The sequence below is a fragment of the Notamacropus eugenii genome, chromosome 3 (genome assembly GCF_028372415.1).
Source record: "Notamacropus eugenii isolate mMacEug1 chromosome 3, mMacEug1.pri_v2, whole genome shotgun sequence".
NCBI lineage: Eukaryota > Metazoa > Chordata > Mammalia > Diprotodontia > Macropodidae > Notamacropus > Notamacropus eugenii.
Genome location: NC_092874.1, coordinates 317,340,559 through 317,364,624, shown reverse-complemented (window position 1 = coordinate 317,364,624; position 24,066 = coordinate 317,340,559). Strand labels below are relative to the sequence as shown.

The following is a 24,066-nucleotide window of genomic DNA, read 5'->3' as shown; positions in this document are numbered from 1 at the left end:
CTTTAACTTTTTTTAGTAGTTGCCTCTAACTTAACCCTTATCAAACATCTTATTTCAAAGTTTTTCTCTTAAAAATATGCTAAGAATTTAATTAATATCACATTAGAAGAATTTTGCTTCACACATAAATAAAAATAGTATTCTATCTTATAAAAGTGCTTTTGAGAAATTTTATATCCTAAAACAATTACATGGATAAATAGATTTGGAACAGTATGTTAGACTAGAGTCAAATTCATTTTAAAAATTTAATCTCAACCTGATCCTCATGTCTCATAGTTTACCAATGCAAAATTCCTTCTCATAAGTTTTTAGACATTTAACACATTTATTGTTACGTTTTATGTTCAGTTCTACTCTGTTTTCCCCCCTTTTTTGCATATAAAGGGCTAAAATTCTTTCATATAACATTTTTTTCTCTACAGAAAATACGTGCCTGTTGCCTGTGTGCTGAGAGAGGACATCTACAGTATGATTGCCCTGCTCGGTTTTGTTTAGATTGTTTTTTGCCTGCGTGTTACTCCCATAAATGCTTTGAAAGACCTTCATGGAAAAAACATTGTGAACGGTGTGATATGAAAGGTCACTATGCTGATGTGAGTATCCCATTTTATAAATCTATTTATTGACCATTTCAAAGAGAATGAGAAAAATAGTTGTGTCCGTTTCCAGTATAATTCTATTTTCCCTTACAGCTTTCTTCCTTCCTTTTTATGTACATGGAAGGATTTGTCCTATGAACTGGATCAAGTGAAGCTGAGGACTGACTCTGTAAGTCAGTATTCCTTAATGACTAGAGTCCTGGTCTTGGAGTCAAAGAAGACCTAGGTTCATATCCTGCCCTCACACATGCACTTTGTGGTCTAAGCAAGTCACTCAGCCCCTCATCTGTAAACCGAGGGAGCTGGTAAAGATGAACTTTAATAGTCTTTCCAGTTCTGAGTCTTTGATCCTTGTGGTCACTAGGAGGGGTTTCTTCAATTCAGTTCAACAGATGTTAGAAGAGGTAAGTCATGAACTGAATCTTGAAGGATCAGAAGATGATGGATTGAGAGCTGGAAGGGACCTTAGAATTCATCAGGATGAGGAGTTTTTAGCCTTTTTTATGTCATGGACCTCTTGGGCAGTCTGAGGAAGTCTAGAGATCCCTTCTTAAAATGATATTTTTAGGATTACAAAAGAAACCAATTATTGAAATATAGTTATCAAAAAAGAACTTTTTTGAGTTTGTAGGCCTCAGGTTAAGAAGCTCCAACCTTTTATTCCCCCACTCAATAGTATTTAATTGCTTCCAATTACATGTAAAGATAGTTTTTAACATTCATTTTTGTAAAATTGGAGTTCCAAATTTTTCTCCCTCCCTTCCCTTCCCTCTTCCCAAGACAGGAAGCAGTCTGATGTAGATTATACATGTACAATCATGTTAAACATATGTCCTCATTAGTCATGCTGTGAAAGAAGAATCAGAACAAAAGGGAAAAACCAAAAAGAGTGAGAATAGTATGCTTCCAGATCTCTCTCTGCATGTGGATAGCATTTTCCATCATGAGTCTTTTGGAATTGTTTTGGAGTATTGTATTGCTGAGAAAAGCTCAGTCTGTCATAGTGGATCATTGCACAACGTTAATCTGACTCGCCACTCCAAAAACCAGTGCTTTTAACCCTTCATCAAGACAAAACTGTGATTGTTAAGTTAGGAATGGTATGGTCAGATTGATATTCTGTACCTTTGCATTAATTACTAGCTCATCAGGTCATAAAATAAACCCACAGACTTCAGCAGCATTTCATTTTATAATAATAACAATAATAAAACTCAGAAATGAATCATAGCAAAGGAAATACCATTCATGATAACGAAAAATGCATGAAATATCTGGGAGTCAGTTTATTAGAGCACCCTGAGAACCTGAAATGTGATTACAAAGTGTTCCTTTTAATAAAGTACAACTTAAATACTTGAAGAGATAATTAATACTCATGGCTGAGCCATGCTATTGTAATAAAAATGGCAATTCTATGAGAATTACTCACCGTTATAGTACTTTGCCAATTAAACTACCGAGGGAATATTATAAAGAGCTAGACAAAATGATAACAGAGTTTATTTGAAAGAGTAAAAAGATCTAGAATATCTAGGGAAATAATGAGGAAAAAAGATTGGAAAAGGAGGAATAGAACTTCCAGATCTTAAACCATATTAAATTAGTAATTATAAAAAAATCCTCTTGGTACTAGTTAAAAAATAGAAAAGTAGATCAGTGGAATAGAGAGGACAGAAGAATCAAATAATTTAACTCAGTAATTCAGTGTTTGATAAACCTGAAAAAATTATTCAGAGAAGATAAATAGCATGGTAGAATTTGCCGAAGCTTATGCTTCACTGGCACCTTTGAAAACCAACGTTCACTTCCCTACCATAGTAAGGCATTGGTCTAGGGCTTTTTGCTAGCCACGGGGAGGCTCTGTAGAGCCAGAGGTAACTATAACAATATTAATTTGGACAGAGGTTTGGAATCTCAGGAGAATTAATAAAGAGTATATGAATAAATTATACTACAAAGTGTAGTGGTCATCAAAACTACTTGTTACTGATTAAAAAATAGATCAGTGGCACAGATTAGATAAAGAGGAAACAAACAGTTATTGTGACAAACGTGATGAAAGAAGGACACAAAAACGAATGCAGCATGTACAGTGATTACAAGAATGTAAATGGAAAGACCGGTAACAACACACACACATACAATAATAATAAATAAGACAACCTTTAGTGCTTTGTGATTCCAGTGACTGAGTTTGGCCTTAGAGAAGAAAAGCAGAAATGAGGGAAGGATGAGTGTGGAGCATTGCACTGTCAGACTTGGTTAATTTTTTTGTTGTTACTAGTTTTGTTCATCTACTTTTTTTCCCTTCACTTTTTATTTTCGTTACAGAGTATATCTACCTAGGTAGGAGAGGTGGGAAAGATATATTTGGAAAAGAAGGAGATGTTAAGGTAAAGATATCAGTTTAAAAAAAAAAAGAAAAAACTATCTTTTTAAAAAAAAGATGGTTCTGGAAAATATGAAAAATTCTTATGTCCTCAGCCAAAAAGTAGGGGATTGCTAGGGCATATTATTTCTTGTTTTGTCATATGTGTCCATTGGGTAGTTTTTGTTTCTGATTTTTGTTATGGGAAGGTATTTAAACTTCATCCTCCCCAATCTAAAACTGTAACATAACAGGTAGTAGTAGTAACATAGCACAGAATTGTAGTATAGCTCTTAAACTGGAAGGAACCGTAGAGGTCATAGTCCAGCCTTCTCATATTACATATGAGAAAACTGATACCCAAGAAGTTTAAGAGACTTGGTCAGGGTCATATAGGTAGTAATACTCCAAGGCAGGATTTTAGTCTAGGCACTCTGATTCTAGAGATAATATTCTTTCTGATGTATTGTAGGAGAAAGTATCTGAATTTTATCACATTCTTCACAGTTTCCAACGTTGATGTAACTTGTACATGTTTCATGGATTTCCTGTGAGACAGTATGAGTATCCTGTAGGCTACAGCAATACGTTCAGAAAAGTAGCTAGATGAAGTAAAGGGGTTTGGGATCCAAATAGTTGGGAGGGGATAGTTGCCTGATTTAATGAAAAGACTAAATTATATTAAAATAAGAAGAAGTTTATTATTTCAAATATAGCATGTATTATAAGCAATATAATTATTTCATGATCAGAAATACTGTTCTCCCAAATCCAAATTTTCCATTTTCTATCAGACACCACCATTTTTCCAGTCATTCAGGTTAACCTTCGTGTCATCTTTAACTCCTCACTTTTCCAGTATAACAATATAGTCAGAACTCAGTCATGTAATATAAAGAATTAATTGTTGTTGCACCTAAAAATTGAAGTCACATTGTAAAATCCTTAATTTCTTAAACCTTTAGAGTGAAGGAGGCTCTGATTGGAGACAATTTTCCTTACTTAATGAGTAAAATCTTGAAAATTCAGAGCAGAATAGTTAACAAAATTCAAAGAGGTCTTAAAAATCATAACTAGCCTCCTACCTTCCCCTTTTAATTACAGAAGAAGTGTGTATATATATACCATTCTTGAATTGTGTCCTGTTCCTTATTAGTAGTCTGAATTAAGAAATGTTACCTGTATAAAGATCTCAGCCCCTACCTTCAGTTTGTTTCTCAAAAGTAGGAGTGGTAAAGAGTCATCATTATAGTATGTCTCTGAAATATCAGAAATCCTCAGAAGAATAAAACTGTTGAGGGAGAAGCAACTACAGGTAAAGTTCTACTTGTTAGCCTTGCCTTCAGGGCTCCCCAGAATTTAACACCAATCTACCTTTCTACTCATTTCTCATTACTCCCTTCCAATCAAATTGATCTCTTTACTCTTTGCTCCATTTGTTCTCTTTTCTTCAATTTCCCATATACTTTCCCCCTCTAATCTTTGCTCATATAGAAACCATCTTGAGTGCCCTCTTTCCCTCTGCCTATTCTAGTCCCAGCTTTCCTGAAAAAATTTTTATGTATTTTTTTATGTATATGTATGGCTCTTATCCTCACCTAGATTGTAATGTTAAGATAGCATTTGTTTTCGTAGTTATTTGTTTCTCCTTTACCATTTGTTATGTTACTTTGCCCTAGATGCCATTCAGTATTTTAAATTAATTGACCAGACATCTGTCACGTATTCGCCTTGAGAATATTCTACCTACCGTTGGTGTCTTCACTTCAGAACAGCTTTTTTCTCCTCTGCTAGTAGATAAGGCAATGGGCTCCAAACTTTTTTGATTATACACCCTTATCAGTATGTGTGTGTTCATCCTTCGTTGTCAAAGAAGACCATGCCATCAGATAAATGATGACATGACTTGCACTTGACTTTGTTTTGAGTGAGAGAGGGCTGTGCAGGTCACCAGCCTGACTTCTCCTCCAGAGCCATCTGAATCTAGTGACCAGATATTCATCAAGATGACGCAGGATGAGGCAGTTAGGGTTAAGTGACTTGCCCATGGTCACACAGCTAGTGAGTGTCAAGTGTCTAAGGTAAGATTTGAACTCGGGTCCTCCTGACTCCTGCACTTGTGCTCTATCCACTGCACCACCTAGCTGCACCACCCTTCTCAGTAAAATAATTTTGAGCATCTTCCCTCAGTATGTGCATATTTGGTGATGTATAAATTTTTATATGTAATGCTTAACTAAATTATGTATGTTTTAAAATTTTCCACAAAAGTAGAAATTTTGAAAGGCAAAGTCATATTGATACTACAGTGAATAAGGAAGAACTGAAGTCTGTTGAAGAAGGGAGTGAGCAGGTCAGACATATGCTTTAGGAAAATTGCTTTGACAACTGTATGAAGAATGGTGACTATTATAATAATTCAGTTGAGCGGCGATATGGTCCTGACGTAGGTGGTGACTGCATAAGAAAAAAGAGATGAAAGGGATTTTGTGGAGGTAGACATGACAAAATTTGGCAACTAATTTAATATGTGAAATGAGGGAGAATAAGGAGTCAAAGATGATGCAAAGGTTGTAAACCTGGAAAAATGGTGGTAAGCGTCAGTGGTTTGAGGAGAAAGAAAATGTAATGAGATCTTCGATGAAAATCGCAACTCATCCATACCTATTCATCCCTTCTGTTTTGTGTCATCTTGTGCACCCAACCCAAAACAGAAGGGGTTGGGGTGCAGCAGAGCTCTTACCATTCAGTACTGATGATTACCTGTTGTAGCCACAAGTTGATGAGCATACTAGAAGGTTGTTTTTGTTGTTCAGTCGTGTCCAACTCTTCTTGGACTCATTTAAAGTTCTCTTGACAAAGATACTAGAGTGGTTTACCATTTCCTTCTCCATCTCATTTTACAGCTGAGAAAACTGAGGCAAACAGGGTTTAATGACTTGCTGAGGTCACTAAAAAGTGTCTCAGGTCAGATTTGAATTCAGGTCTTGCTCACTCCAGGCTTGGCATTCTATCCACTCTACCACATAGCAACCCTAGAAGGCAGAGGATGGAATTTTCCTAATGGTACCTATGCATCCATTCTGAAATAGTGTCTTTAGTGTTACTATCAGGAAAAGCAGGGTAGGATTTCTGAAAGGATATGGGTGCAGTTAGATTATAACTTTCCTGAGAATTTACCTGTCTCCAAAGTGGAAGGGTTTTCAGGGGTGGGAAACCTGTGGCCTCAAGGCTACATGTAATGCTCTAGTCCTCAAGTGCAGATGGCCCTGTGACTGAATCCAAACTTCACTTAATAAATCCCCTTAATAAAAAGATTTGTTCTTTAAATTTGGACTCAGTCAAAAGGTCGCACCCAAGGATCTAGAAGGCTTGTGTGGCCTTATGGCTGCAAGTTCCCTACTGCTGGATCATTGGCTGCTTATGTGGAGAAGCGGGGCGGTAAGTGAGGGAGTAATAGGAGATGATAGTAGGTGTAATTTTATTGAAGTGTAAACTCCACTATTGGACAGTGAGGGAAGAGTGGGATGCTAGTTTTTCCAGCCTCTATTTGGTTGATCATTCATCTCTTGGAGTCAGCCCCTACTTTGGAGTCCACTGAGAAAGGTTACAAGAGAAGGGTCTTATTTCTAGAAGAGTGATTCATCAAGAGCCCTTATTATTGACACAAAGTCAGAAAGAGCCAGCTTTGAAACTGAACCTTTATAAAAAAAACTTGTTGACAGCTTTATGTCTATAAGTCACTCTGATTCAATTCAGTTCATTCAGTTCCCCATAAATCTCTGAATTCTTCATATTTCTAGTGCCTTAAAGCCCAGTAATATCCCATATTCACAACTTTTTAGTGTGGTAATATTCCATTATATTAATGTTCCATAATTTCTTTAGTCATTCCCCAGTTATTTAATACCGCAAATACTGCTATAAATATTTTGTACACAGGATCTTTCTTACCGTCTTTGACCTCCTTGGGCTATATGCCTAGCACAAGGATCTCTCAGTCAATGAATGTAGACATTTTCGTTACCTTTATAGCGTAGTCCCAAATTGCTTTCTAAAATGGCTAGACCAATTCACAGCTGGACCAGAAGTGATTAATGGGCTTGTTTTTCCGTAGTCATTCCAACACTGGAAATTTCCATTTTTCTGAGAAGAGATTATGTGAATCCAAAATATGAGAGGAGATCAGGCACATTTTCATACAATTTCTGCCCCAGTTTTGAGGCCACCCTAATACAATGGAATGTATACTGTTTTGTTTTTTTTTACCTTCATTCACCACCTCTCCCGTTTGCTGCTTGTGTGACCTTGTTCAAGTCTTTCTGCCTCTAAGGGATTTGATTTTCTCCTCTGTAAAATGAAATAGTTGGACTTGGTGACCTCTGAGGTCCACTCCGACTCTGAATCTATGATCCCGTGGAAATATATTTGAATGAGTCCATCATAATGCAAACTTTCAAGTTTCTCCACAATGGTGTATCTTTTGTGCATGTGTTAAGGTGGTTTAAGCTACCATGACAAAGAAGACAGTGCTATGGAAATGGTTTGTTAGGATGTGCTGAATGTCAGTAAGGAGAGATACTCACCAAAAAGGTTTGCCGTCATCATTAAGAATATGCCATAAAAGACCAAAGAGAATAAACTTTCTCTATTGATGGTGTTGTTATACTGATTATATTGTATTTAGATGTCATTATGCTGGTTACATGAAGCCCCCTAGTACACTACAGTAACTCAATGAGATTTCATGGTCACTTTAAATGTTGACTTGTTCACTTGCAAGGGAAAAATGAAGTAACTAAAGAATGCATGTATAGAGTATATGACATATTTTTACATGGGCAGATCATTAAGTTATTCCATGGGGGGCTGAGGGGATACACAAAATATATATATATACACATCTGTATGCACACATGCAGTGCACATGTGGGTATAGGTGTGTGTGTGTGTGTGTGTGTGTGTGTGTGTATAGGGCAGACACTAGAGATAGACCGTGAACTAGGCCTAGAATCCAAATAATAAGATATTGAGCTGGAATGCATTTGGGAAACTGTACAACACATTCCATGACCCCAAGTTGCTTGCTACCACAAAAGCCCATCTTTTCAACACCAATATTCTCTTGGTTGTATTGTGTAGCTGTGAATAATAGAATACTATGGTCTCAGAAAAATAACAATATCAGGTTGACCCCAAAGGGGAATGGAAAAATGCACAACGGGTATAAATAGGGTGCCACATAGCAACAGTGATTTACATACGCGAGCAATGACATAAAACACAGCATCTAGGACATGTGCAGCATGTCTCCTTTTTTCAACTCTCAGCTGAAGACCAAGTTTCTTACTTTATTCAGAATATTTTGGCCATTTGCACTGAGCTCATTCTCTCATTCTCTTAATCTCAGAATGCCTTGAATATCCTTCCTTCATTCTCTCCTCATTTTCCACAGTCTTGCATTTCTGCTTGCTAAGGCTGAACCTTCTAATATGCCCTTGAACTCATCCAGTGAACTCTTAATTGCAAAATCTAATGGTATTTTCTCAGTCCTCATCCATCTTGACACTGACCTCCTCAATCCTTTCTTTCTCTTCTCTGTATAATCATAATACTTCTCTTTCCTGGTTATCCCACACCTGTCTCCTCCTTCTCCCTCTCCATACCTGGTTCATCATCCCTATCACATCCAGTTGTGGGTATTCCCCAAGGCTTTGTTCTGGACCCTTTTTCCTTTCTTAATTCCCACTCTTAGTGACCTTAGCAGCTCCCCACAGTTCATCCAGCCTCACTCTATCCTCTGAAGTTCAGTCCTGAATCACCAGTTGCCTTTAGACATTTCAAACTGGATGTCTCATAGACTTGCCATAAGTCATGTACAGTAACCTTTTCTAAGTGTCCTTGTGTAGTTCACAGAATATTACTGGGAAGACACAATAGCTAAAGAGAATGATGTTTCAGTTTATTACTATGTATCAGGCACTGTGCTTATAAAAAGAGGCAAAAGACAGTCTTTGCTCTCATAATCTGAGAAGCTAACAACAAAACCAAATATAAAGGCATATACGGGATAAAGAGGAAATAGTGAATAGAGAGTAGGCCCTGGAATTCAGAGGGTTTAGGAAAGGCTTCTGTAGAAGACAGGATCTTAGCTGAGACTTAAAGGAAGCCATGGAAGCTGCTAGATAGAGATGAGAAAGAACATCCAAGTATGGGAGACAGCCAGAGAGAATGCCTAGAACCAAGAGATAAAGCATCTTTTTGTGGTCAGTGGCACTGAGTCAAAGAATACCTATTAGGGAATAAGATATAAGAGGACTGGAAAGGTAGGAGGAGGCTAAAGAACCAGTCCAAGCCAAGGGTTTTATATTTGATTCTGAAGGTGATAGGGAGCCACTGGAGTTTATTGAGTAACAGGAGGTGACGTGGTTGGAACTCCATTCTAGGAAGATCATCTTGAAGTCTGAATGCAGAAAGATCTGAGACATGCAGAGCCCCCAGCAAACTACTGCAGTAATACAGGAATGCAGCAGTAAGGGCCTGTACTGTAGTGGTGGCATTGTCACCAGCCAGCGTCAGAGATGAGAAGGGAGGAACGTTTGAAAGGCATTGCAAAAAGGAAATCATGATCAACTTCATCATGCCAGTCACTTTTTTCGACTCGTACGTACATCTCTATGCTGGAATGATATCAGAAAAGTTAAACATTATTTACTTGTATTGAAGATGAAAAAAAGGTTAGGGACTTCTTGGGCTCTATTGTGTTTTCCCATGAGAGACAAAATTCTTTAGCACCACAGAATCTGCTCTGTAGCTTAAATTCAAAGATCTAGATTGCTTCTCCTAAAGGAGTTCCTATAGAAAGAGTGGGGGCGGGGGGAGAGAGAGAGGTTGAGGAAACAGATTAGGAGGCTAGTTCAGGCAGGTAGTAACAATAGTTTTATGAGTGATTATCAACATAGGAGATGGATTTGATAGGAACAGTGGTATCCAGTGTAAATGGTAGATACAGGTATTAAGGAACAAGGATGAGTTAAAGGTAAAGTAAAGGTTTCAAGTATGAGTGATTGAGTAAACAGTGGTATCATTCTGAGAAATAGAAAAGTCAAGAGAAAGGATTTTGGGCAAAAAAAAAGTTAGGTTTTTAGAAATACCAAGTTTGAGGTGTTGATAGGACATCCAGGTGAAGATACGTGGTTGATAGTTGTAAATATAAACATGGAAGTCAGTGTTTGTGGTAAAAATTTGGGAGAAATCCTCATAAATAGCATAGTTAAAGGGTTGAAAGTAGATAAAGAAGCTTGCCTAAAGAAAGAATGGCAAGAGATAAGATCGAGGATAGAATTTAAGGAATACTAACAGAAGGCTGAGAAGACCCTACAAGATAGAGGAATTGTGGTCAGAAATATAGAAGACAAGGGGGAGAAGAAATCTTTATTACTGTCAAATCAAAGAGAATAAGGACTGAGAAAAGATCTTTGAATTTGAAACCAAGGAATTCATTGATGACACTTGAGAGAGCAGTTTCAGTAGAGTGGTGAGGATGAAACTCATATACAGAAGAATTCAAGAGTAAAGAAATGGTAAGGAAGCAAGGGTATCAAATTTCTTTTTGCAGTTTGGGGACAAAAGAAGAGACTAGAGATGAGATGGTGGTAAAATGGTTGAGAGAAGGGTTTTTGTTTTATTTTATTTTATTTTATTTTGCATTCTGGCAGTATTTTTTATTTTTATTTTTTTTTTAATTTTTTTATTAAATTTATTTATTTAACTTTTAACATTCATTTTCACAAAATTTTGGGTTACAAATTTTCTCCCCTTTTATCCCCTCCCTCCCCAAACACCAAGCATTCTAATTACCCCTATGACCAATCTGCTCTCTCTTCTATCATCCCTCTCTGCCCTTGTCTCTGTCTTCTCTTTTGTCCTGTAGGGCCAGATAGCTTTCTGTACCCCTTTACCTGTATTTCTTATTTCCTAGTGGCAAGAACATTACTCGACAGTTGATCCTAACACTTTGAGTTCCACCTTCTTTACCTCCCTCCCTCTCCACCCCTTCCCTTTGGAAAGCAAGCAATTCAGTATAAGCCAAATCTGTGTAGTTTTGCAAATGACTTCCATAATAGTTGTGTTGTATAGGACTAACTGTATTTCCCTCCATCCTATCCTGTCCCCCATTACTTCTATTCTCTTTTAATCCTATCCCTCCTCATGAGTGTCGACCTCGAATTGCACTCTCCTCCCCATGCCCTCCCTTCTATCATCCCCCCCACCCTGCTTGTTCCCTTATCCCCCACTTTCCTGTATTATGAGATAGGTATTCCTACCAAAATGAGTGTGCATTTTATTCTTTCCTTTAGTGGAATGTGATGAGAGTAGACTTCATGTTTTTCTCTCACCTCCCCTCTTTATCCCTCCACTAATGAGTCTTTTGCTTGCCTCTTTTATGAGAGATAATTTGCCCCATTCAATTTCTCCCTTTCTCCTCCCAATATGTTTCTCTCTCACTGCTTGATTTCATTTTTTTTTTTAAGATATGATCCCATCCTCTTCGATTCACTCTGTGCACTCTGTCTCTATGTGTGTGTGTGTGTGCGTGTGCATGTGTGTGTGTGTAATCCCACCCAGTACCCAGATACTGAAATGTTTCAAGAGTTACAAATATTGTCTTTCCATGTAGGAATGTAAACAGTTCAGCTTTAGTAAGTCCCTTATGACTTCTCTTTGCTGTTCACCTTTTCATGGTTCTCTTCATTCTTGTGTTTGAAAGTCAGATTTTCTTTTCAGCTCTGGTCTTTTCATCAAGAAAATTTGAAAATCCTCTATTTCATTGAAAGACCAATTTTTCCCCTGAAGTATTATACTCAGTTTTGCTGGGTAGGTGATTCTTGGTTTTAGTCCTAGTTCCTTTGACTTCTGGAATATCCTATTCCATGCCCTTCGATTCCTTAATGTAGAGGCTGCTAGATCTTGTGTTATCCTGATTGTATTTCCACAATACTTGAATTGTTTCTTTCTAGCTGCTTGCAATATTTTCTCCTTGACCTGGGAACTCTGGAATTTGGCCACAATGTTCCTAGGAGTTTCTCTTTTTGGATCTCTTTCAGGCGGTGTTCTGTGGATTCCTTGAATATATATTTTGCCCTCTGGTTCTAGAATCTCAGGGCAGTTTTCCTTGATAATTTCATGGAAGATGATGTCTAGGCTCTTCTTTTGATCATGGCTTTCAGGTAGTCCCATAATTTTTAAATTGTCTCTCCTGGATCTATTTTCCAGGTCTGTTGCTTTTCCAATGAGATATTTCACATTATCTTCCATTTTTCCATTCTTCTCTCTTTGTTCTGTGATATGTGTCTTTCTCATAAAGTCCTTAGCGTCCATCTGTGCCATTCTAGTTTTGAAAGAACTATTTTCTTCAGTGAGCTTTTGAATCTCCTTTTCCATTTGGCTAATTCTGCTTTTGAAAGCATTCTTCTCCTCATTGGCTTTTTGAACCTCTTTTGCCAATTGAGTTAGGCTAGTTTTCAAGGTGTTAATTTCTTCAACATTTTTTTGGTTCTCCTTTAGCAGGGAGCTGATCTGCTTTTCATGCTTTTCTTTCATCTCTCTCATTTCTCTTCCCAGTTTTTCCTCCACCTCTCTAACTTGATTTTCAAAATTCTTTTTGAGCTCTTCCATGGCCTGAGCCCATTGGGTGGGCTGGGACACAGAAGCCTTGATTTCTGTGTCTTTGCCTGATGGTAAGCATTGTTCTTCCTCATCAGAAAGAAAGGGAGGAAATGTCTGTTCTCCAAGAAAGTAACCTTCTATTGTCTTATTTCTTTTCCCTTTTCTGGGCATTTTCCCAGCCAGTGACTTGACCTCTGAATATTCTCCTCACACCCACCTCGCCTCCTGATCCTCCCAGCCAAAGTTTGGGGTCTCTTGTTTTATTTTTTTAAAGGTGAGGGAGACCTGTGAATAAATTATAAGTATTGAAATGAAGCCAATGGAGAAAAATTATTAAAGTGTCCTCAGAAAGGGGGTAATTACTGGGTACAGTTATCCGGGGCTGAAAGTAGTCAGAGCATCTGTGCCAGTTGCTGAATCAAGTAGCAGTAGGTGACACTCATGAATAGAGCCTAGAGAGAAATGAATAAATTCTGTGAGTTCATGAGAATAGATAAGGCAAGTTGTAAGTTGATAGAGGGTAGTTGAAGTAAGTGTAGCACTGGTATGTTGAGCCTCCAGAAAGGGCAGGGGGTAGGGGCTGGACTGGAGATAAGGAAATACTAGGATACTGAAGGAGGGACAAACCAATCCAGTATGGTTACATAGCAAGTGAAAGCTTCCATTCTAAGCAGCAATGGGTTTGAACCTATGAGTGGCCACTATACTTGCAGAGTGGAAGAGGTGAGGAGAGCCAGTCTCTATATATATATATATATATATACATATATATATATATATATGTAATCAGAAATTCAATAGGATTGATTTGGGGGAGAAGTAAACATTTTATATGTATCAATATTTAATTTTAAGTATAAGACAAAGACGTAAGGGCAAGGAATAAGTTGGCTATGGGATTCACATAAGAAGCGTAGTAAAACTTGAGCTTTCTATCTAGGAAGGGGGAGACAGTGAAATAACTTTTTTTAAAAATGTGTTAAGAGATAATATAAAATAAGAAATTGTATTCAGTGATATATGGATGTGTGTAGCAAAAAGACTAGAATTAGTGCTAGAGAAATTATATTGAATTGGTTGACAAAACTAACAGTATGACAGTTGATTGAGGAAATACTAAATTAAACAATTACTGCACTAAACATAAGTGAATTTGAATTCCCCTAAAAAGATAAAAAGGCTCTAGTAGAGTGGATTTTCAAAAATCTAACCAAATACATTGCATATAGGAAACACACTTAATGCAGAAAAACCCACAAAGATTTAAAAGGAGAGGTTTGGGATAAAATACAGTCTACTCAGCGGACTTGGGGATGGGGATGCAATTGTTATGTTAGACAAAGTTAAATTCAATTTGAACGCTATTAAATATAAACGAGTTTACTGTGTCATATTTGAATATTCTACTGACAAGTAACATTTCATAGATCTGTTCTCATATTACATGGGACAAATTGTTGTGTTAAATTATAAATTAAAAAAGACTAAGCAGTAACAGCTAGAAGTTATATAGTATTTTGCACATTTTCTTATTTGATTCTCACAGCAGTCTTGTGAGGGTAGGTACTATTGTTATCCCAATCTTGCAAGTGAAGAACCTAAAGTTGAGAAAGTTTAAGTGACTTATCCAGTCACCCAACTTGTAAGTCACAGATGCAACTTGGACTCGTCTTGCCGATCCTTGCACTCTATCCAGTTTGCCATAACATTTATAGACAGTAACACCAAAATAACAGTAAATGAAATATGGAAAGTAGACACAACATAAATGGAGATTTAAAAAAAAAAGAAGATAGGCTAATCTTTTTAATATTAGGATTTAATAATAGAGCCAGAGATTAAATTATAGAAGCGATAAATATTATAAGATACCAATATCAACCTGATACCAAAATTTAAAAAGTGAAACAGGTAAATGTATACCCCTGTTCTATCACTTTATTCTTGTTTTACCTCTATTTTCTCTGCAAAGGAGAATAATCTTTGAAATAAAAAGGACAAAAATGACTAGTAGGGAACTGTTACTAAAAATAAATAAGTAAATAATAAGAGAGAGTGCCAACCTCTCCCTGATGAATTAGTCACCCATCTAAGATTAACTATATTCCAGAGATCATGGAGAAAGAAAGAGGTACCACAAGAGGCAAATATCTTGATTTTCTTAAAATGAAAGAGAATGAATACAAATGGGGGAGGCTTTGGATGAATACATATCTTTCTTCTTAAACAACTTCCTCTTTTTTTTCCTCATCTGATTTGTTTCCTTTGTATCCTCACAGTTGCCTTCTGTGGGCTTCCCATCCTGTTTAACTTTGCTTCTCATATAATTTTAGGACCTGGAAACCTGCCTATCTTTTCTCTGAACCCTGTGAAATCAACTATTGCCATGTCACTGGTATATGTGAGACTGTGCCAGGCTTTCTTCTTTATCGTTTATTCTAAGATGGAATGGTAATTTTCTTCCAAGATTCATGCACCTATTCCTCCTGGTGTGTATGTATAAAGACAAGAGAAATAGAGGAATTAAATAGGGACAAAGTGTTTATGGTTAGGTTAGGCTAACCCCAATGACATGGTACTACCCAAATTAATTATGGATTTAATCAAATATCTATTAAATAGCAATGAAATATTTCTTAGAATTAGATAAAATAAAAACATATATGGGAAGAAAAACAGAAGACTTAAGTATCAAGGGCATACTTTAAAGGGAAAGATGAAGAACATAGATTCCCATGCCCAATCTCAAAATAGACTATATAAATAAAAAACAGTAATTATCTGTAAAGTGGTGGTTATTAAACTGTTTGGTACTGGGTAAAAAATAGGAAAAGAAGACTAGATAATCCTTGTATAGATTTCATACTCATACAATAAACTGATGTTTGACAAACTCAGATTCACGAAACACTGGGGAAAGGATTCCTTATTCTGTTAAAGGAGTAACAGTTTGACAAAAAATGCTAGTATGATTTTATCTCATTCCCTACACCTCAAAAAATTCCAAATGTGTTAACTATCTAACTGTTCAATTAACAGAGAATAATGGATTATTCTATCTCTTACAACTGTGGGGAAGGGAAAATCTCTTAGACATTACTTAGAAATGATGAGGCAAAATGAACTTGATTGTATAAAAGCGAAGAGCTTTTTCAAAGGAAAAACCAATACATCCAGAATCAGAAAGAAAGAGATTATCAGTAATGTGAAGGAAAACAACATTAAGACCAAGTAATTCTCAGTGTACTGACCAATCATTGTTTCACAGTGTTTGGTATGTGAAGCATGCCTCCTTCTTCTTAGTAGAGAAATGATATTCAGTAGATATAAGATAAGGCATACATTTTCAGACATGGCCATTATGTGAATTTGTTTTGCTTGACCGTATTAGAAGAGAGGCTTTCTGTTGGGCATGGGAAAAGCATGTCTGTACCTGTTACTGAGGAAGATGAGACTGGTAGATCACTTGAGTTCCAAGCTGCAGTAGGTCTAAAACCATTAGGATATCTTCATTAAGTCCAGCACCATTATGGTGTGCCCTCAAGAGGAGAGTGAGTGACCAGATTGCCTATGGAGGGGCAGACTTCCATTTCCAGGTCAGAAATGGAGCAGGTCAAAGCTTTGCTGTTTTGCTGATTTGCAATGGGTTCAGGCATATGAATAGCTGCTGTACTTCCAGCCTTTCGGGAAGAGGAAGACCCATTCTAAAAAAATAAATAAATAAACACAAGGAGGGTGTATAGGAATGGATAGTTATGGGGAAATGATAGAGAAAGGGAGGAAGGAAGCAGTAGGTTGGGGAAAATTGGTCCAATAAACATCTGATAACAGTATGATATCCAAAATCTAGATAGAATCGCAATAAATAAATGGTCAAAAGATATGAATAGGAAGTTCTCAAGAAACAAACTCTCCATTACAATATGAAAGAGTCCAATTCTCTGATAATTATTAAAATATAAATAAAGACAGTTCTGAGATGCCATCTTATACCCATCCAACCAGCAAACATAATTTTTTTAAAGAAGTAACTTTATTAAATTCAGTGTTGGCACTGCTATGAAAAACAGGAGTACTTTATTGACAGTTGAGCTGTAATTTCATTCAAACTTTTTTAAAAGATAGTTTGGAATTACACAATTAAAGTGACAAAATTGGCTGCACCCGTTTACCATGTGATCCTATTAAGATCATACCGTAGGAAAGTTAAAATCTGGAACAAGGGTGGTGGTAGAGTGGAGATCAAGGTCAATCTGCACAAAAATATTCCCAGCAGTATTATTTGTAATAGCCCAAGCAGTCACAACCATAATTTACTGAAGAGTCGGACCAGTTTTTATACTAATGTGATAGAATGTTATCATACTATAATAAATAATTATGAAAAATTCAAAGAAATATGGGAAGAATGTCTATGTCGTGCTGCAAGACTGCTGAAAGGGAAGGGAAGCAGAATCAGAATATCAAAATACAGCATAACACAACTAACAAAAATATTTTTTCTACATGTTCGTAGATAGGAGTAGGGGAGGAATATTTTTAGTAATGAAGATGTATAAAAGTATTTTTAAATAGCAACAGCAAGCAAACAAAATATATGCTGAAAAGGACACAAAAAGAGTCATTATATTTATTGGCTCATTAAAGTTACAGTATACAACTTGTGTTTTTCCTTATCGATCTGCATATAACAGGCATTAATGACTATATCTACAATGACTTTATTTCTTTTGGGTGGCTATTCACTTCAGTACTTTTATTTGCTGATAGCACTTAAGTTTCGGTTTAGAGGAGAGGGGGGAAAAGAAAAAAAATATTACCTGTAATTTAGATTCCTTTTATATGGATTTGATTTGATCTGGCCATTATTTCCAGTTTCATCTACAGGACCATTGCCATTTCTCAAATACTGATTTTTTGGTTCTGTGGCACCACTTTATAGAAGTCTTTCCATATTTCCTTTAATTCTTCTTAACTATCTCTTGTGATGTGATTCTTAGTTACTGAGGTGGTGTAACACTGACTCTATGACTAGCTCATCTCCTTTTGTGATGACTCATTGCTTTGTTGCCCTCAATCTATTGTGTCACTTTTACATACAAGTCATCATTGGTAATATGTTATGCCCTATAATATATCTCTGCATTGACCTTTGGATTATCTATAATTTTGACTTTCTTTCCCATCAGAAATCATAGTGAATTGTTTTTTTTTTTTTAATTTATTTATTTTTCAGTTCTCAACATTCACTTTCACAAGAATTTGAATTCAAAATTTTCTCCTCGTCTCTCCCCATCCCCCACCCCAGGACAACATGCACCCCAGCCACCCCTTCCTCCAGTCTCTCCTCCGTTCTATCCCCCTTCCCCTCTATTTTCCTGTAGGGCAAAATAGATTTCTGTACTCTGTTGCCCGTATAGCTTAATTTCCAGTTGCATGCTAAAACAATATTTAACATTCACTATTAAAGCTTTGAGTTCCATATTCTTTCCCTCTCTCCCCAGCCACCCTTATTGAGAAAACAAGCAATTCAATATAGGTCATATATGTATAACAATGCAAAGCACTTCCTTAATAATTATGTTATAAAAGACTAACCACATTTCCTCTGTCCTATCCTGCCCTCAGTTTATTCTGTTCTCTCCTTTGATCTGTCCTCCCACAATAGTGTTTGCTTCTGATTATCTCTTTTCCTAATTTGCTGTCCCTTCTATTATCTGCCCTCTCCTATCCCCTTCCCCCTTGCCTTCCTGCAGGGTAATATAGATTTCCATATCCAGTTGAGTATGTGTTATTAGTCCTTAAGCCAAATCTCATGAGAGTAAGGCTCACTTATTTCTTTTCATCTTCCTCCTCTTCTCCTCCATTGTAAAAGCTCTTTTTTCCTCCTTTTATGTGAGATGATTTGCTACATTGTAACTCTCCCTTTCTCTTACTCCTAGTACATTCCATTCAACAGTAAATTTTATTTTTTTAGATATTCTGCCTTCATATTCCGCTCACCCTGTGTCCTGTGTGTGTATATACGCACACTCATACACATACATACATACACCTATGTACATTCACATACCTACACATATATAATATGCGCATACATGCCTACATATATATTCCCTCTATCTACCCTAATACTGGAAAAAGGTCTCATGAGTTACAAATAACATCTTTCCATGTAGGAATGTAAACACTTCAACTTTAATGAGTTCCTTAAGGCTTCTCTTCCCTGCTTATCTTTTCATGTTTCTCTTGATTCTTGTATTTGAAAGTCACATTTTCTATTCAGCTCTGGCCTTTTCAACAAGAGTGCTTGGAAGTTCCCTATTACATTGAAATAACATTTTTTCCCCTGAAATATTATACTCAGTTTTGCTGGGTAGCTGATTCTTGGTTTTAATCCTATCTCCTTTGACCTCTGGAATATCATATTCCAAGCCCTCTGATCCCTTAGTGTAGAAGCTGCAAAATCCTGTGTCATCTTGATTGTATTTCCACAATACTTGAATTGTTTCTTTCTGACTGCTTGTAATATTTTCTCCTTGACCTGAGAACTCTGGAATCTGGCTACAATATTCCTAGCAGTTTTCCTTTTGGGATCTCTTTCAGGAGGTGATCAGTGAATTCTTTCCATTTATGTTTTATCTGCTGTTTCTAGAATATCAGGGCAGTTTTCCTTGATAATTTCTTGGAAGATGATGTCTAGGCTCTTTTTTTGATCATGGCTTTCAGGTAGACCAATAATTTTTAAATTATCTCTCCTGAATCTGTTTTCCAGGTCGGTTGTCTTTCCAATGAAATATTTCACATTGTCTTCTATTTTTTCATTATTTTGGTTTTGTTTTATAATTGCTTGGTTTCTTATAAAGTCATTAGATTCCATCTGCTCCAATCTAATTCTTAAAGAACTCTTTTCTTCAGTGAACTTTTGAACCTCCTTTTCCATATGGCCTGCTTTTTAAATCATTCTCCTCATTGGCTTTTTGGACGTCTTTTGTCATTTGGGTTAGTCTATTTTTAAAGGTGTTATTTTCTTCAGCATTTCTTTGGGTCTCCTTTAGGAAGCTGTTGACTCGCTTTTCATGATTTTCTTGCATTGCTCTCATTTTTCTTCCCAGCTTTTCCTCCACCTCTCTAACTTGATTTTCATCCTTTTTGAGCTCTTCCATGGCCTGAGACCATGGCATATTTTTTTTGGAAGCCTTAACCTTTCTGTCTTCCTCTGATTGTATGCTTTGCTCTTCCTCCTTCAAAAGGATGGAAGAAAATACCTTTTCACCAAGAAAGTCTTATTTTTTCCCCTTTTTGGGGCATTTTCCTGGCCAATTACTTGACTTTTGAATCCTTTGTCAAGTGGAGGGCATACTACCCTAGACTTCAGAGATTTTGTGCAGCTGTTCTCTGAGATATCTCTAGGCATCTATAATTTCTCAGTTTCTTCAGGGTGGCACAATTAAGGGAGAGGAGTTTATTCCTCTCCTGACCTGCACTCTGGTCTGTAAGCAACCACAAGCACTCTGTTCTGTCCTGGAATTGTGAGTAGGGTTCCCTCTCCACAACCACCACCAGCTCCACCACACCAATGCCAGTTTTCCTCCTCACCCCAAGACCACCACTCAGGACAGAGCTCCAGATTAGCAGCTCGATTTCCCCAGGGTCTTTAGGCTTAGGGCCCCAAAAGTGAACACTGAGCCACGGTAGCTGCCACCACCCTGGGGCTAGAGCCGCACTGCACTCCTCTCTCACCTAGGTAAAAGCTTTCTTACCTTTGAAGCCGTCTTTGGCATTTGTGGGTTGAGAAATCTGGAAACTGCAGGTGCTGCCTGTGATTCTGCACCCTGAAGTCATGTGGCCCAGGCTGGGCTACGCTCTACTCTGAACCTGGTACAATAGACCCTTCCAGGCTGCCTTGGGCTGGAAATCTGTTTCACTATCATTTGGTAGCTTCCGCTGCTCTAGAATTTGTTTAGAGTCATTTTTACAGGTATTTTATGGGCTATGGGGGAAGAGCTAGAGCAGGTCCCTCTTTTCTATTCTGCCATCTTGGCTCTACCCCACAATCATAGTGAATTGTGATTTGTAGAAAATGAATGTTTAAAAAAAATAAAGGCTATCCTTAATATCAAAGAACAGCTTGGGGTTGCCAAAAGCAGTTTCCGAAATGCAGTCCAGTATACTCACTTATTTGATTATGACTTCAGCTCTCTATCCATCTGTGATGTCTTACTATACACACATTCACACACAGACATACACAGATGTATTGGCCATACTCCATTTCATTATCTGAACAGCATAGTATACGCTGACCTACTTTATTTGTTTCACATGTATCATTAGACCAACTTTGAGTAGTTAGAGATCTCATGAAGGAGACTGTCATCTTCAGACAGGAACTCTTGGAGGACTTCACTGATGAGGATCTTCATGAAAGGAGCAAACACCTCCCTTCGTCATAGCTTTCCCTTGTTTCTGCTGTAATTGACAGTCAAGGAATGATTGAGCAAAAGTTCTCACTTTGTGTCTGTCAGAGAAAGCTGTATGACCTTGACACCTTGTTAGATAAGCTTTTAAGGCTGTGTTTTCCTGAGTCTTTTGCTTTTTATAGTGAAACCAGCATTAAATATAATGAAATCTGCTAGCCTATTTCAGCTAGTTCTAAGACTATGGAAATGTGGTCTATCATAGAAAATTGGTTGTGAACAACTGCCCCTTCCTGCTCACACTTTCATCAAGAATGCCCTTAATACACTTGCAGTTCACTCTCATAAAAATGTTTGTATAGAAGAGACCACAGGTATATAGATCAGCAGTTATTGAGACATAGCCTTTTCTTGATAGTAATACTGTCTGATTTTTTTCTTTAGTTTGTTATCTTGTACTTTGGAATATCTTAAAAAATCATCTGACAGAGAACTTGCAAAATTGTGGCCTCCAGAATTTCTGTTTATGTACTTGATCTGTTAAAGCTCTTCTTCCTTTCCTGTCTTTTATCTTCTTTAGTGTGATTTCTGCATTCTCATGTAGTCCTAATCCAGATTCCGATATTAAAATAGGGCATTTCCACTATTGTTACAGAAATGCTGATATATTTGTTCCAGTTTTTGTCTATTTTCCTCCTCCCATTTCCATCTTTAAATGCTTATGTGATTATCGTATGCTTAGTTAAATGTGCCAGTAGTAAGCAAAAATTTATTAACATTGAGTGAATATCCATTTGTTTTAATGGTTTTTTCTTATTGACTTGTTTTTAAGTCAGTTTATATTTATTTTTAGCCCCACCCTTTTCCCAAGTGATTCTTCTTTTCATAATAATCCTGTTTAAGTATTTAAACCATATGTTGGTTTTTTCATATTTAAATATTTCCCGTGTTTCCTGGAGTTGGTTGTGTTTTCTTTTAAGAAAATATAAAAAAAAAAAGAGGGGGGGTGCATCATGATATAGTATATAAAGAACTGGCCTTAGAGCCAGGAAGATCTGGATTCATGTCCTGCCCATGATAACTTCTGGCTTTGTGGTCTTGGGCAATTCACCTAACCTCTCAGCGTGTGCCCCAGGTAACCCTCTTAAAATCACAAGTTGTAGAAAAGGTATTAATTTTTATTGGCAGCGGTTGCTTCCCATTGGGAGCTCCCTATACAGAATCATATTTCCAGTAGTGGTGTAGGAGGTCGGGGGGAGGCTGAGTATAAAAAAAAGGGAATTGTCAATACTGAAATAATATGAATGGCTAAAGCACTAACAGCAAGCTAAGTAGCTATTAGAATTAGCTTCTACCGAGCTGGACAAGTAAAACCCATTTTATTTACTACTGCAATAAGCTTTCTGCATTTGCTTATTTATGTCTGTCAGATTTGAAAATGGAAGTACTTGAGAACCAGGCCCTAGAATAAGCATCTCTAACAGAAAGAAATATTAAGTGTTAGACTGTCAGTTCTTTCTTCACCCCACCCCAAATTTTTTTCTTCCCAAAGTTAAGTTATTCACATTCATGTTATTGGTCAGTCTCCCATTACACAACAGTATCACATTTTAAAGCAATTCGCAATAGAGTAAAATTGCGAGTAAATGTCTCAACCAGAGCCGAAAGACCCCTACCTGCATCTTATGCAGGCCGTCAGATCCAGTAGACTGAATTATGAACATGCATCCTTAGTGTGACTTCTTAGGATGCAGAAATCATCAGACTAAACAGAACCAGCTTTATAAGGTTTAAATAATTGTTTTCCTTTATGTTGTGGTAATATAAATTATTCTCCCAGTTCATTTACTACACTGCATCCATTCACATAAGTCTTCCTAGGTTTCTCTGAATATGTCATTTTCATCACTTCTTAAAGCAAAATGATATTACATTACATTCCCGAATTGATGAGCACCACTTTGTTTCCAGTTATGTGGTATAACAAAAAGCACCAAGTAAAGTTCCAAGCAGACTAACAATGACTAGAAAACATCACCGTTGAAAATAAAATGTCAGAAATCAACTTGTTGTTATAAGGAATAAGTTTTTTACCTTTAAAGACAATGTGTGTTCTTTTCATTGACGTAGATGAGAAAGCACTTACATGCCTTTGAGAGTAAAATTTAATTCTTAATTTGAATATGCCTATTTTTGCCAATTTCTTTCACGTTTTTGATATTATTTAAACATAATATTGAAAGATTAATTTGCTTAATAAATACAATTCTTGAATAGATTTTATAAAATGTTTCCTACCTGAGAGACCAGAGTGACTCCAAGGACATAGTCTATTTCAGTGCCTGAAGGTCTAGGATTCCTTAATGTATGCATGCAGAAATCATAGTAATGTTAATGGGAGTGGCATGTACTCATTGTATGGGGAATAAATCCCAGAATTAGGAATTAAAAATTCACTGGAACCCTTCCAAAACCACCTAATAATGAATATTGAAATTTGGTCAGGAACTTGGTAGTGTGGTATATTAGAAACAACACTGGATTTAGAGTGAGAGGCTGTTGTTGAGTCATTTTGTTAGAGGCGATCTCAGCCTTAGAAACATTCATTTTGCAGACAGTGTGGTGGGTCTGACAACTGAATAGGAATGTATTGAAGGACCTTCCCCTGTTGGGGAATACCAAAAACAGCTATGCTGACCACATATATCTGGTCTGTGGCTTCAGGGAGAAGGAGCTAGCACATACCTAGTGAGTACAGTAGCAGGGGGCTGGGACCCTCTTGGCTGTGAGCCCTTGCAGGAGAGCAAAGTCTCTGGTTTCAGTTCCAGGGCAGAGAGGACAACTGTAGTTTGCAACCACCAGAAGGACTGCAGGGAGCAAGATCGTTTGCAGGACAGTGAGGCTGAGGGCCCTAATCATAGCTTAGGAGTAAAGTGGAGAGCCAAGAGAGACCTCAGAAAATAACAGTGAGAAGGACCTGAGACTTGGGACATCTTTCCCTATA

At 37.1% G+C, this 24,066-nt stretch overlaps 1 protein-coding gene across 2 annotated transcripts in view; it reads left to right on the top strand.

The window, feature by feature from the left end:
• Window positions 1-24,066, top strand: part of ZCCHC7 (zinc finger CCHC-type containing 7) — a 274,677-nt gene that overhangs the window by 202,149 nt on the left and 48,462 nt on the right. For both annotated transcript variants that reach the window (XM_072596781.1, XM_072596780.1), the window contains exon 5: window positions 426-596. In XM_072596781.1, the coding sequence (XP_072452882.1) occupies window positions 426-596 (171 nt within the window). The remainder of the gene's footprint in view (window positions 1-425; window positions 597-24,066) is intronic.